Here is a 16,329-nt window from a genome sequence, read left to right as displayed (position 1 = left end):
AATATAATTATTCTTTATCTGAGTTGTTGTGACCTTGATGGTGATATATTTAGAGATCATGTTTTGGTGGCAAAGCCTTCACATCTAGTGATAAAATCCACCTATGAAAAAGATGACTCATGAAATAGTGCATGCAGGGCTTCAGCTAGGTCAGTTGGCACCCTGGCCAAACCCAGGGTCCCAAGAGTGGTGCTCCCCTCAATCTTACCCCAAACACAATGACTAGACCCAAAAAACAAAGGTGCTAAAGTTACTAACACACAGTCACATTACAAGCATGTAAAACATTCATTTAAGCAGTTACGGTATCAGCTGCAGCAGTTTAAATGTCTGTCATAATTGTGTGTACAGACGCTTGGACTCAAAATCAACACAAAGTGTACATTAACACAGAGGAAAGGAAAGTGGTAGTTCTGAAACAATTGTCATACAAGGACACTTCAGATCTGGCCTGACAGTACAGCATGAATATATTATATCAGCAGGTAAGGAGATTCGTGTATGCCCCGTATGCATATAAGGCAGGGGAACTGTAGGACTTTGCCACTCTTAACACTGTTTTTTCAAGGAGTTTACTTTCCAGGATTTCAGTGTGGCAGCTTTAGAAAACCGGGATCTATCCTTCATGTATAATTTTTGCAGATTACACAATCCTGGGAAGCTCCACTGGTTATATTTACTTCACTACACAGTACTCAGCTACTGTAAACCCAACCACCAAATGAAACAGCATAAACCATGGACGGGTTGCTCTTCCCATGAAGCAACAGTTTGTTTTGTGTTTTACTTCTCTTCCTACTGATACAAAACTCATAGGCAGAGCCACAGAGGGATTTTCCTGCTGGTAACCATGTCTTCTTAGCACACAGTAGTTCAAGACTACAGTATATGGTATTTTTAAACATTTTATTCCTTATTTCACCAAAAGTTATTTGACTGTGAGGTTGGTGCATATAAGACTGGGGTGTGAGGAGGTTGCCCTCTATGTGGGAGGCTTGTTGTCTTAAAAAGAAAATCTGTTTTCCAAGCTGCTCCATTATTGATAGAGGCAGCTTTCTGTGTCTTTGGTTTGCATTGCTGTGATGCAAGATATTGGGTAACTGTTTCACATAATGGAAACTTTTCTTCTGTCCTGATCCAAGGACAGGTTTGTTAACCCAGTGTGAGTCTTTGAATCTTTAAAGAGGAAGAGATCTCTCTGATTACAGATCACTCCTGTTTATGTAATCACTTCCTCAAAATTGTGAAAAAATCCAGAAAACCATACATGGCTTAAATGAGTCTGTTTTGCATAACCCAACAATCTTTAACAAGAACAGTGATTGTAAGCTTTAAATTTCTGTCACAGCTAATTTATTGAAAATAGTGAACTGCTTACATGTCAGCTTAGCTTGTAGTGCTGTACAATTTCATTGTTCTTCTGCCGTTTAGAACTGTTTTGAAAAGTCTCTTATTATGAGACCACTGCCATGTCTGCTTTCCCTAATTTAAGATTTGAAATTAAGTTTAAATCCATCTGAATGAGATGTTAAACTGAGGCCCAGACTGTCTGAGTTGGTGGTATCCCAGATGGATGTAAAAGATCCTATGACACTTATTAAAAAGATTAGGAGAGAATTTCCCCACTGTCCTCATACAACTTTGTGTCTTCCCTGAAGCGAAGCTACTAAACTAGTGAAGTGAACCCAGTCAACAGAGCTTGCATGAATGAATGAATGAATGAATAAATAAGTAAATGAATAGATTTGTTTAGATCCATTTGAACCATCAAGCACTCTTCCTAGGAAAAAAAAATATTTGTATTTATTTTTGTTGGCCAGATTAGTCCCACTAGCCCCTCTTCAGGGGGGACCTGAGGTGGTATTTACACTACTAGGGCAAATTTGGCCATGGCAAAATAGTTCTCTGGAGCTCTCGTCAGAAACAGAAATTTCTGAGCCACAGCCATTAAGGTAAAAACTAATCAATTATTTATTGGGGTAACGGGTTCCACCTGTGTCCCTCATTGACAGGGATGACAGGTGCTGACAGAGGTGTCTTTTTTGGGGGATAAACTCTTGGCTAGGCTTGTAAGGGCCCCAGGGCTGTTAACCTAGTAACCTCCTATGATCCTATGCCTAAAAGTGTTTGTTTTCAGACAGAACAGAGATATCTCCTGTCCATTTAATTGTATAAGAGAAGAGAGATAGCAGCAAAGTTTGCATGTACATATCTTAGACTGATTCTGTAGTAACGGGACAGTTAGTCATTCAGTGATCTTGTACGTGCAAGAGAAACCAAAAAAAAACCTCTGTGTAATGGTCACTCAGTCTTAGGATCCAGATCTTTGCATAGCATGTATGGCAGGACTTTGACATAGGTCATCAAAGGTCACTGTACTAACAAAAACTACTCTTTGGTGCCTTTTTCAGGAATGTGTCTGCACTGTTGATACAGGATTCTGCAGCTTGGAATTTTGTGCACACATTCACAAAAATTGTAAGCTAGTTGTACTATCCAGACGTTGTGTTAAATTTGAAAGTACAGTCCAATGTCTACTATTTAACCCTCCACCACCTTACCTACTTATTATGATAATATTCTCTTTAAAGAAAGGTGGTAGAGTTGTGTAAGGTAACCAACAAAAATGTGAATCTGAACGAGAGACTCCTGCAGCAGTGCGAGCCGTCATCCACCACCCATCTTGTTCTTATTTTACATTTGCCAATTGTGATTACTGATTAGTCTTCCTCACTAGAAGACATGAAAGTGGCACAAGGTACAGTGTTACGTAGTGACATCTGCCGGCCACCTTATGAAGTATTCACATTACTAGAAAAAACATGCCATCTCTTGAGACAAAGGTAGGTGGAAGATCGACAGGCTCTACTCCTGCAAGGTCCTGTTCCATTTTTCGGATCTGTTGCTCTGGTGGGTTCCGCACCCTAATTTCTTACTCTTAATGGGTACAATTTACTGATAAGTGTTCCTTTGGGGCATCCTGCAACAGAGAACTAACAACAATGGAGGCCTGTCATTTTCAAATGCTGTCTGTAATGTTCTAATCGATGCAGGTTGCATTAATAAATGAAGGAAGGGGGTTGACCTTTTAAATTCTCTTATAGCACCATGTCAACATTCAGTGAGATATTGTCTACATAGTAACTGCAAAGTTAACACCCACCACCAAAGAATTACTGTTATAGTGAGGTTTTCTGCAGCTACACTTTTCAGTGATAAAGTTGTATCGCAGAATCACCTTGAAGTAATGCAAAATCGTTTGCTAGCAAATTTATTTATTTATTTATTGATATTTGTTAACTGGGAAGATGCACTGGGTCAGAAAGCCATTTTCAATGGAGTCCCGGGGAGAAAAGCTGCACAAATATGACATACAAAATGGACATACAGAGCAATTTTGATAAAAATAAACCAGAAAGTTGGCTGGTTGCTACATGCATAAAAACACATATGCTACATTCATCATAATGAGAATGTCATTGTAGTTCTTGTAATTTTAATCTGTATATATGCATATCTGTGTATATATGTATATAACCTTTATTTTTGATTGTTTCAGTCTTACCCAATGGTGTTACAGTATCGACCAAGAATAGACTTCGGTTAAACCAAAGGGCCAGCATCCCATTAGGACGAAACCTGCACTAGCTGTATACCCATCGACAGTTTGCACAATGAATGGATGTGCCTGGACTGGAAATGAAACCAGATTTACGGCATGCAAATAAAGATCATATGTCTATTTAAATGTCAGAATATTTGTTTTCTTTAGAATCTGCCTTGTGCCATTCTACCAAACCACCTGCATATGATTCTTTGTGCTGCCTATGCTCAGAACTGCAGTCTGTAAGCTAATTTATGTGACATTTTGCCAGGAAGTCCAAGTCTATAGTAGGATTGGTGGTGATTGCTCTTTGTGGTAGTGTTACCTTGAGTTTTGGTCATCCCATTTAAGTCATTATTTAAGTTATCAAAGTACTGTAGGAGAAGACTTAAGAAATCACATGGACAAAGTTTGTAAAAGAATATTTCAGAGTTATAGACGATACTGGAGATGTATTTTCTTGCTACTGTTAGTTCCATTGAATTTAAGTTGGGCTGAAATATTGTCCACATGTGCCACAAATTATCATTTTGTCAAGGGATGCTTACTTTTTTTAAGGTATTTGACCCTTAATGTGTAGCATGCAGTGTTTTTTAGCAGAAGTGGAATCTTTTCAGGAGGAGCTGAAAATGTGTTTATGCTAGTTTGATTTAAAACTGCAGGTCAGTTTGGGTCTGTCACTTTTCAGTTGTTGTGTTATGCTGCATTGTGGCACAATAAAAGCCTGATTCCCCTACCAGACAGTAGAGATTTAAGCGACTTGAAGGTATAACAAACTCAGGGTCTTGGGATGAGGGGTAAGACAGACCCACTGCACTAGTCTTTTATGTGGCAGTGCAGGTGGAATTCATCATTTGTACAGTACTGAGCCCTGTAGGAAATGTTGAATGCCACTGCCAAATGTGGGGCTTTGTGCAAGTTGTACAAATTAGCCAGTACTTCCCCAAGTGGAGCTGTTGTGCCAAGATAACCTTTGACTTGCACGTGTCTGTCTCATCCGTAGGAGGTTCCTAAAGACAAGCAGTGTGCATCTGTGGTTATTTGGTGGTAGACACGTGGATTGTCTGATGGAATAAATTACACAAGATAAGTAACCATTGAGCAGTAATGGCATCCTTAATGACATCATTAGTGACGCCATTAGTGACATCATTCACTGCTTTGTGAAATTTGGGAATGTTTGGTGCACTTTCTGAACAAGAGGTTTTACTCTTTTTGTCTAGCTTAGCTCTGCCTTCCAAGTTCAGTGTTCACATTTTTTTCTTTTATTAATTTGTAAGCCGGTTGATTGTATTGATGGTACATTTTTGAATCACATGCACCTTTTTGGACAGGGAGAATGACTTTAGGACTGTGGTCATGTCCTTAGTTGAATTCCAGGTAAAGTTGCAGTAGTGATCTCAGATAGGTCTCCTGATACAGTTCTGTATTAAGCCTAGTTTGAATTTTTAACACACTTGCAAGGGACTCTTGCTGCCTCCGCTGTAATGATGACCGTAATGATGAGCGAACTGCACAGATTTAGTAACGTGAACTGTTGTGTAGGAATGAACATTTGTGGCTGTCTCTTTGTTGTCAAGCACTTAGCACACTGACGCATCACTTACACTGAACTAGTAACAAAGACAGTCAGGTGCATTTAACTTTTTATTATTTACTTGTGACAGTTAAATCTTCATCCCTTGTGCTTTGTTGTTCAAATTATTCATGCACTCTGTTCATTTTGTAAATTGCTGAGCTTGTAATCATTTTAGCAACACAACCTGCTACAAACCGGTGGCCTGATATACAGGTTTGCATGATGGGCCCTTGGTGGAGTTCATCTTCTTCAGCAGTCATCTTTTGGCAATGTATCTTGGAAGATCCCACTTTTTGAGAAGCGTACACTTTTATTCTGCTCGCTGCTTTTTTTTTTTTTGCCATTTCTACATTTTGGATCGGGATCCTTACTTTTATCACTGAAGTTTGCATTTCCATGCTTAAACATAGTATTTTTCTCTGTGTGTGGCCATCAGATTGCAAGCCAGAATCCATATCAGCATTGCTTTTGTTGGACGGGGAAGGCCACAAGAGGCAGAAATTTAATCCTATTACTTGAAATTTCCTTGGGGTGAAGCTTTCAGGCTACGTTGTGTCAAAAATTGACAGCTGTCAACAGCTGTTTGTGCAAAGACATTAAGATGCCTCCCACACTCCATCAAGTGCAGGGCTTGCCGTCAGCTAGCAAGACTCAATCCTGTACCACTCCCCCACTTTTGGAGAAGATGAGGGAACCTGGAAGAAACACACAGCCATTTTCATCTTAGTGGTTGTTTTCCAAGGCTGTTGCATCACACTGCACTCACAAACACAGTTTGATTGGCTGTGTTGCATCACACTGCACTCACACAGTTTGACTGGCTGTGCTGCATCACACTGCACTCACAAACACAGTTTGATTGGCTGTGTTGCATCACACTGCACTCACAAGCACAGTTTGATTGGCTGTGTTGCATCACACTGCACTCACATCCACAGTTTGATTGGCTGTGTTGCATCACACTGCACTCACAAACACAGTTTGATTGGCTGTGTTGCATCACACTGCACTCACACAGTTTGATTGGCTGTGTTGCATCACGCTGCACTCACAAACACAGTTTGATTGGCTGTAATGTGGACCCCCACCAATCTGTTCCTTTAGACTTTACCTTATGTCAGCTGTCATGGAGTAGCTTAATGTATCACGTGCTGCTTTTTACACGTTATTATTATACACCACTTTCCTCTATCCCAACATGCGTTTCTCCTCCTCACTATACCCCAAGTAAGCTTATTCCAGCAGATGGAGACATATAGGACTCCCTCAGCCTCTGATCAGAATACCGAGGACATTAAGGCCAGGCCTCTTAGGCTAAAAAGTCCACTCCCTATGATACCTTCTCCTTTAAAGAGATACTCAAGTTCACTACAGAAAATTAGACTGACTTGCTTTGAGCCCCTCTTCCATCCCCCACAAATGTCTTGCAGAGTTTCAGGGGAAGAAGACTTGAATCCTTGAGCGTTTCACTCCATGGTGCTGGTTATTATCAATGCTGCTTCTGTTCCTTTAGCCCCAAGGAAGGGACATGGCATGTACAAACCTGTCCCATAGTGAGTGCAGCAAATAAATAAACATCATTGTGCTAAGTCCTGAATGAACACGAGGCCACCATACATCTTAGCAACCGCAACAGTTTTGGACAGGTGTCCTCTGTCATGTTGGAACTTGTGGCAATTCAAGTTCCAGCCCTGCTTGCTTTAGGACTTTTTGAATAAGCTTGCGGACCTTTCAGAGTCTGGACTGAATTGGGACCTTATTGAGACTCCATTTATAGTTTCTACAGGCGCTATAATTTGTCTGACTGTAACTTTGTGAGAATGCCTTTGCTAGGAACACAGGCGCTGATGATTGTACCTGCTCAGGATGTTATGGCCAAGGCTTGCTTCCATGTAGTGGGAACTCAAGAACTAGATCTTTGATGCCTGTCTCTTCTGTAGGCTTCTGTTTTAAATGCCCACTCAGGACATGGGTGATGAGGAAACAGGACTATTTTCCTCTGTGGAGGGTCTTTATAATTCCTTCCAATTCCACATCAATCGTTTCTAAGCCTAGCCATCTGTTAAAGAGGAAAAGGACTCCTCACTCTGGGGAAGTCCCTAAAATGACCTCCTCCCTGCTTCTCAAGTGCCAGCAAAGTCTTCCAAGAAAAAGAAGAGGAAATTGCTGGGTGCCCCACCACAGTTCTGATGCTGGATTGGAACTATCTGTAGGATATGTGTTCCTCCAGATCTTCCATAGCTTGCAGAACCACAACAAGGGACCAGGTGGTTCAGGATATTGTCACCACAAGCATATTCTAGACCTCACTGGTTCCCCCCACCAGGAAGAGGTCCACTGGCATACAAGCCCTTTTCCATGGAATTTTGGGATAGGCCCCAACTCTGCTGCGTAGGGAGCTGTAGAGGCTTTCTGATTTTTGGAAAAGAATCACAGCTTTTAGTTCTACTTATTCCTGGTCCCATAGTGAATAGATGAGTTCTCACCTATTTTTGACCTCAAAAAACTTCAAACACCACATGTGTTATGCACATGTCTAGATATTTACCCTTTTCTGTCTGTCAGTGAATGGATGGTGGTGTGGCCATGAATGAAGAACCATAAAAGGTTTGGCTTTCAGTGGGCATCTTGTCCAGTGCAATGTATAACTATTCAGATTTTCTTAAGCACCCAGACATTTCTTTTCACCAAGATATTGACTTTGGCACTAAAGCATTTCAGAAATATTTCTCTGTGTTTTCTCAATGAGTAGACTTTTTGTTAGAACCCATTTCTATGTCCTCCCTGGAAACACCTGTGCTAGGAGAACTTTCTTGAATGCAGTTTATAATGATCACATAAATTAAGGAAAGTTGTCTCTGACTCCTGCTCAGAGGATTGCTTTTATAGGCACATAGCTGGTCATTCTGCAGTGCTTGTCATTCCTGCCCTTAGAAAGGGGCCAGGAGGTCATGGCCTTGAGCAGCTGTGTGAAGACAGAGTGCAGGGATCAGGCTTGTATTGTGCTGCACCTTCTGGGTTTGGAGATTGTCCTGATCTTCATACATAATATGATGCTGTGGTAGATGGCTCCGAGGTGTTAGTGGCATCACATGGCCAATACCCTTTTTCAGGTATGAGATGCCTTGTTTGGTCATGGTCTTCTAAAAGTGGAGTATTCCACAAATTGACCTGTTTGCCACATGGAAGAGCTTGGTCGTCTGCCTGCTTTGCTTTTTGTGGCAGGAATGGAAGAGAGAGTGGTATATGTGTTCTAGATCCCATGGCACGAGATTTGCTTATGTGTTCCTGCCATTCTCATGGATTTCATGTGACATCATGGGAGTTCGAGGAAAAAAGCACAAAACTCACTCTTGTAAATCCTTTATGGCTGAGAAAAGTCTGCTTTCTGGCACCCAGGTTCCAGAACTGTACCCACAGTTGTGGCAGCAACTGACTTCACTGGGCTGTTTAAGACTACTTCCTCCGATTGCTGGATTTGTTTTCTGGGGACTTGGAGGTTATTGAGACTGTTGGGAAACATCACACTTAGCAAGCTCTGTCTTTATTCAGGAGGGGTTCTGATTTTGGGCAGAGTCATATTCTGTATATTCCCAGTTGGTTAGCTTACAGATGATTTTGACATATCTCGGACACCTCTGATTTGGACCTCAGGTACTCCACATTCATAATCTTTCACTTCTGCATGTTATGACTGTGCATGGGGCAGGTTTGTGGTCCAGAATTTACTGGCCAATTACTTGTTTAAAAGGAGTAACTGCTGCATCTCTGTTCTTCGCTGCTTGGGATTTGCACTTTGCAGTTGGCATGCTCGCATATCTCCATTTGAGCTTGCTAGATTAGCTAGATTGATGTTAGTTTCATGTGCTGTCTCTTTTGGAGTTCACCTCTGTGCATAGGATGTTGGAGTTTCATGGCCCAAATGCAGTGAGCCTGATTTGCCCTTTCATAAGGATAGATAGTTTTGGAATTGTTTCCGAGTCAATATGTTCTTCTCTCCATTTTGCAGGGTAAGAAATCAAGGAAGAGAAGATTCTTCATGTCCTGGATATTCTTTGTTAGCTTAGATTTTAACAGAAATGGGTGCGTGATTTTTAGGAGGAGGTCTAGCTGTTCATCTCAGCTGTGTTGCACCTTTGTAGTAAGGAAAGATGGCCTGCAGCTAGCAGACTGCTTCCAAGTAGATCGCCTTCTGCATTATCTTTTGGTATCGGACAGTTAAACCCCACATGAATGTGGCCATTGCAAACATCTGCACTTCTGCTGCTTGTTCTGTGGTGCACATCTTCTCCAAATATTATTGCCTCGATTGCATCTCCAGGAGTTGGTGCTTTCTAAGTGAAACAGTACTTAGAGAATCAGCTTTCGTATCTGTAAGCTTTATATTCCTTTGGCTCCTTCCACCCAGATGGTTTTTACTTGAGGTCCTCAGTATAAGATATTAGAGATGGATCTGCTTTGGAAGCTCGAACTGTCAAAACTTCGAACTTCATATGGTCGAGACCATACCACTGGAGTTTTGAAAGTTTGAAACTTCAATTAAAAAAAAATAAAACATTTTTTTACATTTATGCATGGGGGCAAGCCCCCCTATACCCCCCACACTCCCTGCTAATTAAATATACCAAACTCTGAGATTGCACTACAGTGAAGAGAATAGTAAATATCCCATTCAGCCCTGTATGGCGATCTCCATTTAGACCGTTAGACGTTTCAAAACTTCGATCTTATCGTCTCGACCATATGAAGTTCAAAGTTTTGAAAGTTCAGGCTTCCAAAGTAGACCCATAAGAGATACATTCTTACAGTATCAATCAAATGCTTAAGAGGTGCCTCCTTGAAGGGGCAAGAAGCACTCTCCCTCTACCCTCACCCTTCTTCAATGAGTGCCGCTTCCACCAGCCTAGGTCCCTTTGACTCTGGCATGTGTGTAGTTGAATTTTACTTGTATTAGAGTAGGAGTCTAAATCCTTGCTGCTATGTGTGGATTTGCAATAAGGTACATATTGGAGACAAGGTTCTAAATCATGGGGGGGGGGGTTGAGCCATGTTCATATTAATTTATCTAGTGAGTTTTGTCATGGGGTGCATCAAAATAGACATGTGGACATCCCCAAATGTAGGATCAGTCAAGGCTTTTCCCAGAATGTGATTGATGAGGAAGGTTAATTCAAATGGAGACCCACTTGTGGATCAAGTGATAGAGTTAAAAACACATCTGTATTATAGTTCATCCATTATGTAGTAATTAATGGGCAACATCAGGATAGTAGACATATCCAGTTACACTTACAAATGCAGCAGTTTCATAATATGCACACCTTCAATGGGGACTGGATCATTGATGACACAGCAGAGATCTTTTAATAATTTTGAAAACACTAAAGGTAGAAGCATTTATGAGTTAAATATGTTATTCAGCCCAGCTACGGCACTAGCAGCTTTCCAAAGATTTCCGATGCTAATACCTCGAAACTTAACCATTACATTTTTGAGTTCACTACTTGGTTTTACTCTCATTCTTCAATTGTACATAACTGACCTAAAAGGGCATTTCTGGCCATTATCCTCATGACCTTAGAGTTCCAAAGAACAGTACTGGATTTGATTGGTTTTGATATATACAGTATATTTAAAAAATCGGCAATTAAAAAGACTGCTGCTTATATTGGCCTCTGTGTGCCAAAAGTGTGCTAACACTTTCTTTAGTTAAGTACCTGTCTTTTAATGTGTCTTTGCTTTTTGCTCAAACACAAACACACACGTATTACTGAAATACTCTCAAAAGTAAGGTCTGACCCGATGAAGCAAAAACCAAGTTGACATATTTTATTCTTACATACAAAAAAGTGGAATAAAAGTTGAAAAGTTAAGAAAAAATGCCCCAAATTGTGGGCTTATTTGATTAGTAACTGTTGCTTCTGTTAGGGAGAGACATGTTTTAGAAGTTCCGCAGAGACAACTAATCCCAGTTGCTTTTTTAACAAGAGTAACGTGTCCCTGTTTAGGTTGTGGCTTCACTTTTGGTAGTTGGCATGGATGAAATGCCCGTGGTGAGGGTAAAGTGTTACTAGTGCCATCGGCTGTGTTGCACCTGCATTGGCTGCTCTGTCTGTGCCTCGGCTACTCCTGGCTTTTGAGACCCATAATCCAAAAAAAAAAAAAAAAATAACATGTTTTGCTAAAAAGAAGCTATGTATATTGTTATGTCTGTTGCTATTTGCTCTTTGAAGTTCTACAAATGTTTTAAACTTTTTGTCAAAAGTGATAACACCTTATTAAAAAACCTTTTTGTGGTTGTGAAATTAGTTTATAAATCATTCAAATTGAAGTGATGAATAACAGGTCATTATTAATGACGCGATCTATACTGCTGTTAAAATATATGTATTTTTGTAAAGAAAAACTTGTAGATATATAAGCATTCTGATGTACCTGTGGATAATGTTTTGCAAATCAAAATGCTGCTTTGAAAAATCACTTATTTTTCATGCATCATCACCTGAACTGCATCCCTGCTACTTTGTGTTTATTCTGTATAGATTTGTACGTTTCTTACAGCGGGGATAAATGCATCGAAAGAAACATTGTTTCCTTGTTCAGCTGACCTTATGCAACCAAGAGTTGGATTCCTTGGGGATTTTTCTTTATTCAAAGTTTGACTAATTTGCCAGTGTTTGTGTGAAACGTTGTGACTTGAAAGTGCTGCTCAGATCTCAAATAAACTTTTATGCTGGGCACAACATATTGCACTAGATTGAAGATGGATGCTGCATTGATCATAATTTAAGCAATGTTTCAACTTCCAAATGAAACAGAAAAAAAGGGCCAAGTCCCAGTCCTTTCTTGGTTTACAGGTTATATGAGGTTAACAATCTTTCTTTAAAATAACTGGATTGCACCATCTATGTACTGAACTTGAATAGCAATCATGAGTAGGTGTAGAAAGACTGATGTGTGGTGTTTTTTCAACCGTTAAGAGACTGTGGTGTGTTGAGAAGAGTATGATTCCTTAAGCATACCATATTGCACTGACTGAACTGCACATGGGGAAATTACTTCCAGTTATTGCCAAGATATATCGTAAGAGAGCAGTTATAAGGTAAACTCACCATGCTTTATAATGAGCCCTTTCCTCTCTATGAGGACTAGGAAATGGATACTTTATTTTAGCTCTGCCTTATTGGAAGAAGACAGCTTTGTAACACCTAGCTGCACTGATTCATTCATTTCTTTACGCATTTTCAAATGGTTCTTGTACTGCTTTTGCAGAGCTCTTGAGCTAATTACTTGAATTGTGCTGAAGAAGTACTTTGTAAGCATGGATCGGCATTTATTTAATTTTTTCCATTATCTATTCAGAAAAGGCTTATAGTGTTTGCTTTACTAACAAGTTGAGCTGTAGCTATTATCTGGCCTCAGATCTCTTTGAAAATTACAAGTGGCGACTTCATAAAGAGTGTTAGTGGGGAAAGCATGGGCCACTTTCTAGAATGTGCAAAGAACTGAAAATGTAGAATGGGTCAACAGTGTTACTTGCAAAATATGTCGCCCTACTAAAACTTATTTTATTTTACCCTACTACCTAGAGCTATTTAAGAGTTTACCCTATAAATAGAGATTGCTTTTGTGTAGTTTGAGTGGCAGTCACAAAACCAGATAGTTAAAAACAAATAAAAAACATTCATCCGTTATTGTCTACTACAAAAGTGGAAGTAATTTAAGTGAAGATAATGCACATTTTCCTTTGGCTGGATTTGACTGATTGGTATTTACAAAAGACTGCTTTGTATATAATCAGTGTAAGTTTGATTTTCTTAGGTGCAAAGTGTGCAGTGTCTGAAAAGGCAGAATAATGCACCTGGGAAGGTTATAACCCAGTCTGGTATTTTAGATGGCAATGTACAATTTCCAGTGGGGCATATACTGGCCAAGATTCAGAGGAGAACAGGATGCATAATGTCGCAGCACAGTACTGCATGGAGTTTAGTGCATCACGTGGTTCAGAGATGGGATGAATAATAGGGACTTTCTTATAACTACATGGGGCAGTAATAGATTGCATGAATTGCTGTGAATTGACATCTGCAGGTGTTGGGATAATAGCTTGCAGCCAATTGAGTAGCCAAGCTGACCAACCTCTTGCCATGTTGGATGCATAAATGTTGCATGGTCTGTAGCTAGGTCTTAGAAGTGGCAGCTAAAAGAACAAGCTTTTAGTTGTGCAGCCTGTAGTTAAGGTAGCAAGATGGCAGCTGAGATGACCGCACACAAACTGCACATGGTTAATACAGGTTATAGGGAGCTAAACTAATGCAGAAACAGATAGAAGCTGAGGTATTGACTGCGGAGTTGGGCACCATTATCAAGCAGAGGGACAGCACCACATGAGCAGCCGAGCTCTGTATAACTGCTGTGTACAAAGAACACAGAGCTGCAGAGGCTGGTGTTCAAAGTGAGGCATTTTCTGTGGACAGTGCCCATTCCAAGTAGTATCATGCATTGCTGGTGTGAATGATCATTACTTACTTTTGGCATACTGTCCACTGGACATGCACCGTGGTGTCTGGTCCCACCCCTCAGAATGGCATAACAATTGCTTTAGATATCTGCTATGCATGCATACCTATGTGAATTGATTCCTGTCCTTCTCATAACATTGTACATGCTTTATTGATTCACTTTTGTGGATTTTTACATGTCCACAGGGGTTGTTTTGGGTAGGTTACATGGTATGACCATTGCAGGATAACTGCATCGTGCCACAAACATCACACAAAAATGAGGACGAGGGCATCCACAAAAGCATGAAACATTCTGATGGAATGAACTGATACAAGGAGATCACCTAGGTGATACATGGCTCACCTAGGGTGCAAGTGTCCTAGTGCTGTGGCAGTAATCCACTTATTTAGTCATGTTTCTGTCAAAAGGGTTGGCAGTAAGAAGTCTTGGGTGTAGCAACCACGAATGGTAGCCACTGTAAAGGAGAGAAGAGCTTTCCACCAAATCACAATAATCTTGTCTTTAGTTATATAAGTAAGGGAACTATAATTCCTTGCATAAAAATATGGGTGCGACAGTGTCCTCATCCACTGAGAGCACTTATGAATGTTTGAACTTGAATGCCATTTCCTTCATTTGGAATTTGTATAAAACTGCATTTGATTTTTTTTTTTTTTTTGTTTTGAGTGGCCCAGAGCCCTTAGATGGATACTGAAACCTTTAGATAATACAGTTTGCTTACCTACTTACTTATTTCTTGACTGGGCTAGTCCCATTCAGCCAGTTTGTCATGGTAAACCTATGGCAGCATTTTTACAGCTGGGGTCTCATTTTGACAAAATAGTAAAGGGGACTTAACCTTTTTCAGCAAATGTCATGGTCATTTTTAATATTCACATATGCTACTTCCATCTGAGGCAGATGGTTTAGCATCTAATTCAAAGGATGGCAGCATTCCTTAAGTGCTGTCCTGTTGTGTAATCTTTCTGTTATAAGGAAGTGTGTCACTTGTTGGAGCACTGACCTTGACTACACATGTACTTTCTGTTATTAGTTCATAGATTCATAGATTAGTACTAAGTTAACTGCCCTTGTGAGCCATTTTAAGCCTAGTCAATTATCCCTTGTGAGACTCAAACCCTGCACCTTGTGTTTGTAAGGCAAACACCTTAGCCATTAGGCCACCCTCCCAACCCCTGGTCATTTGCAGTGGTTTCCCTTACACACTCTCATATTGTGGCATGTGCTCTGGTGGTTTGCATTCAGACCACGACTGCTAGTTCTTCTTAGTTACCCATTTCAGGCTGCATTTTTGACCTCATTGTGTGCGTGGGGTACATCAATAGCTCCGGGTGTTTGCCTTAAATACCAGCTGGTGTAAAATAACTACATCTGGCTCGTGCACATGTGTTGATTGCACAGTATACTTCAGGCCCACAAGCTGCACTCTGTAGTCTGTATTTTTTCAGTTGTTCAATGCCTGTCACAGTAATTTTATTCTCCGCTGTGCTGCTCCCCAAAACCTATGTCTGTATTGTACTTTTGCCAGATTCTATGGTTAGCGCTCCTGTACCCTGTGCTGCTTATGTGCAGCGTTTGTCTGAAGCTGTCTGGGGCTGCACTTTTCGGCAGCTCATACTTTTGAACCACTGTAGTATATCTCTTTATTCTGTGCCTGCACTAATGTGTTCTACATTACCCAACACCCTTCTGAATCCTGACCTGTGTATGTCACCTGAATGGCTTTGACTAAGACTAAATTCACCTCTTAAATATTAGTGCAATACAGAGTGAAAAGCAAAGGGGATTGCTTGCTTGAACAGTTTTCTTTCTCTTATTGTGCAGTTTTTGTTACTATAAATGCTATCCATGCCAGTAACTACTGTTGTAAGGTATCATTGGTCAGTAGTTGATCTTATTTATTAATAAGAATATCCAGAGAAATACGCACAATCAAAAGTTTCAAACTGTGGTGCAGTCCTGTTATGACAGAGTGCCTTTAGCCCATTATGACTAAAAGTGAAAATTCTGTTGTAAGCTATAGAATTTATTCTTACATTCTGTACAATAATTGCTAATCCATTTACTAAGTCTACTCTGTTCCTTACCAAAAGCAATAAACATGTGTTGTAAAATATATTGTGCAGCCTAGAACTTTACTCTTGTTCGCGTATTTTGTTTTCTATGTAATTTATTTTTGTGCAATAAAAAGTTGGGAAAAATTATTACTTGTCTAGTGTCTCAATATTGTAAATAAATTCTTTATTTCTTGATGCTGTTCATTTGGATGTGAAGACACACAGTATTTTGTACAGGTACATTACATCTGGATTCTTTTTTTTGTGTTTTAGTCAGAAAAAGTTATCTGATGTAATTATCAACCTTGAGACTGACATTTAAAAGAATGGTACAATCCTTGAAGGTATCTGAGATAAAACCACAAATGTATATTTGGAGCCATGTTCACACTTACTGTTGAAATTTAACAGAGGCTTTCCTTAATGGACAACTGAATAGGCCCAACGCACTTTTTTAAAGTAATTTTTATTGTACAGTGTATACTAAAAGAAGAAGCACTAAGTAGCTTTCTCATGTTGTCTTACACATGCACAAGCCACACATTGGTGTGCACTGGTGCTAT

General features: G+C 40.0%; 1 protein-coding gene across 3 annotated transcripts in view; it reads left to right on the top strand.

Moving 5' to 3' along the window:
• PCGF5 (polycomb group ring finger 5) overlaps positions 1–15,913 on the top strand; it is a 518,064-nt gene extending 502,151 nt beyond the window's left edge. For all 3 annotated transcript variants that reach the window (XM_044056919.1, XM_044056918.1, XM_044056917.1), the window contains one exon: positions 3,560–15,913. In XM_044056919.1, the coding sequence (XP_043912854.1) occupies positions 3,560–3,607 (48 nt within the window). In that variant the 3' untranslated portion in view covers positions 3,608–15,913. The remainder of the gene's footprint in view (positions 1–3,559) is intronic.
• Positions 15,914–16,329: the final 416 nt, after the last annotated feature.

This window comes from Protopterus annectens, chromosome 14.part0 (assembly GCF_019279795.1).
Source record: "Protopterus annectens isolate FY-2018-M chromosome 14.part0, PAN1.0, whole genome shotgun sequence".
In the NCBI taxonomy this organism is placed as follows: Eukaryota; Metazoa; Chordata; order Ceratodontiformes; family Protopteridae; genus Protopterus; species Protopterus annectens.
Note: the sequence above shows the minus strand (reverse complement) of the source record. Positions and strands in the feature narration are given on the sequence as shown.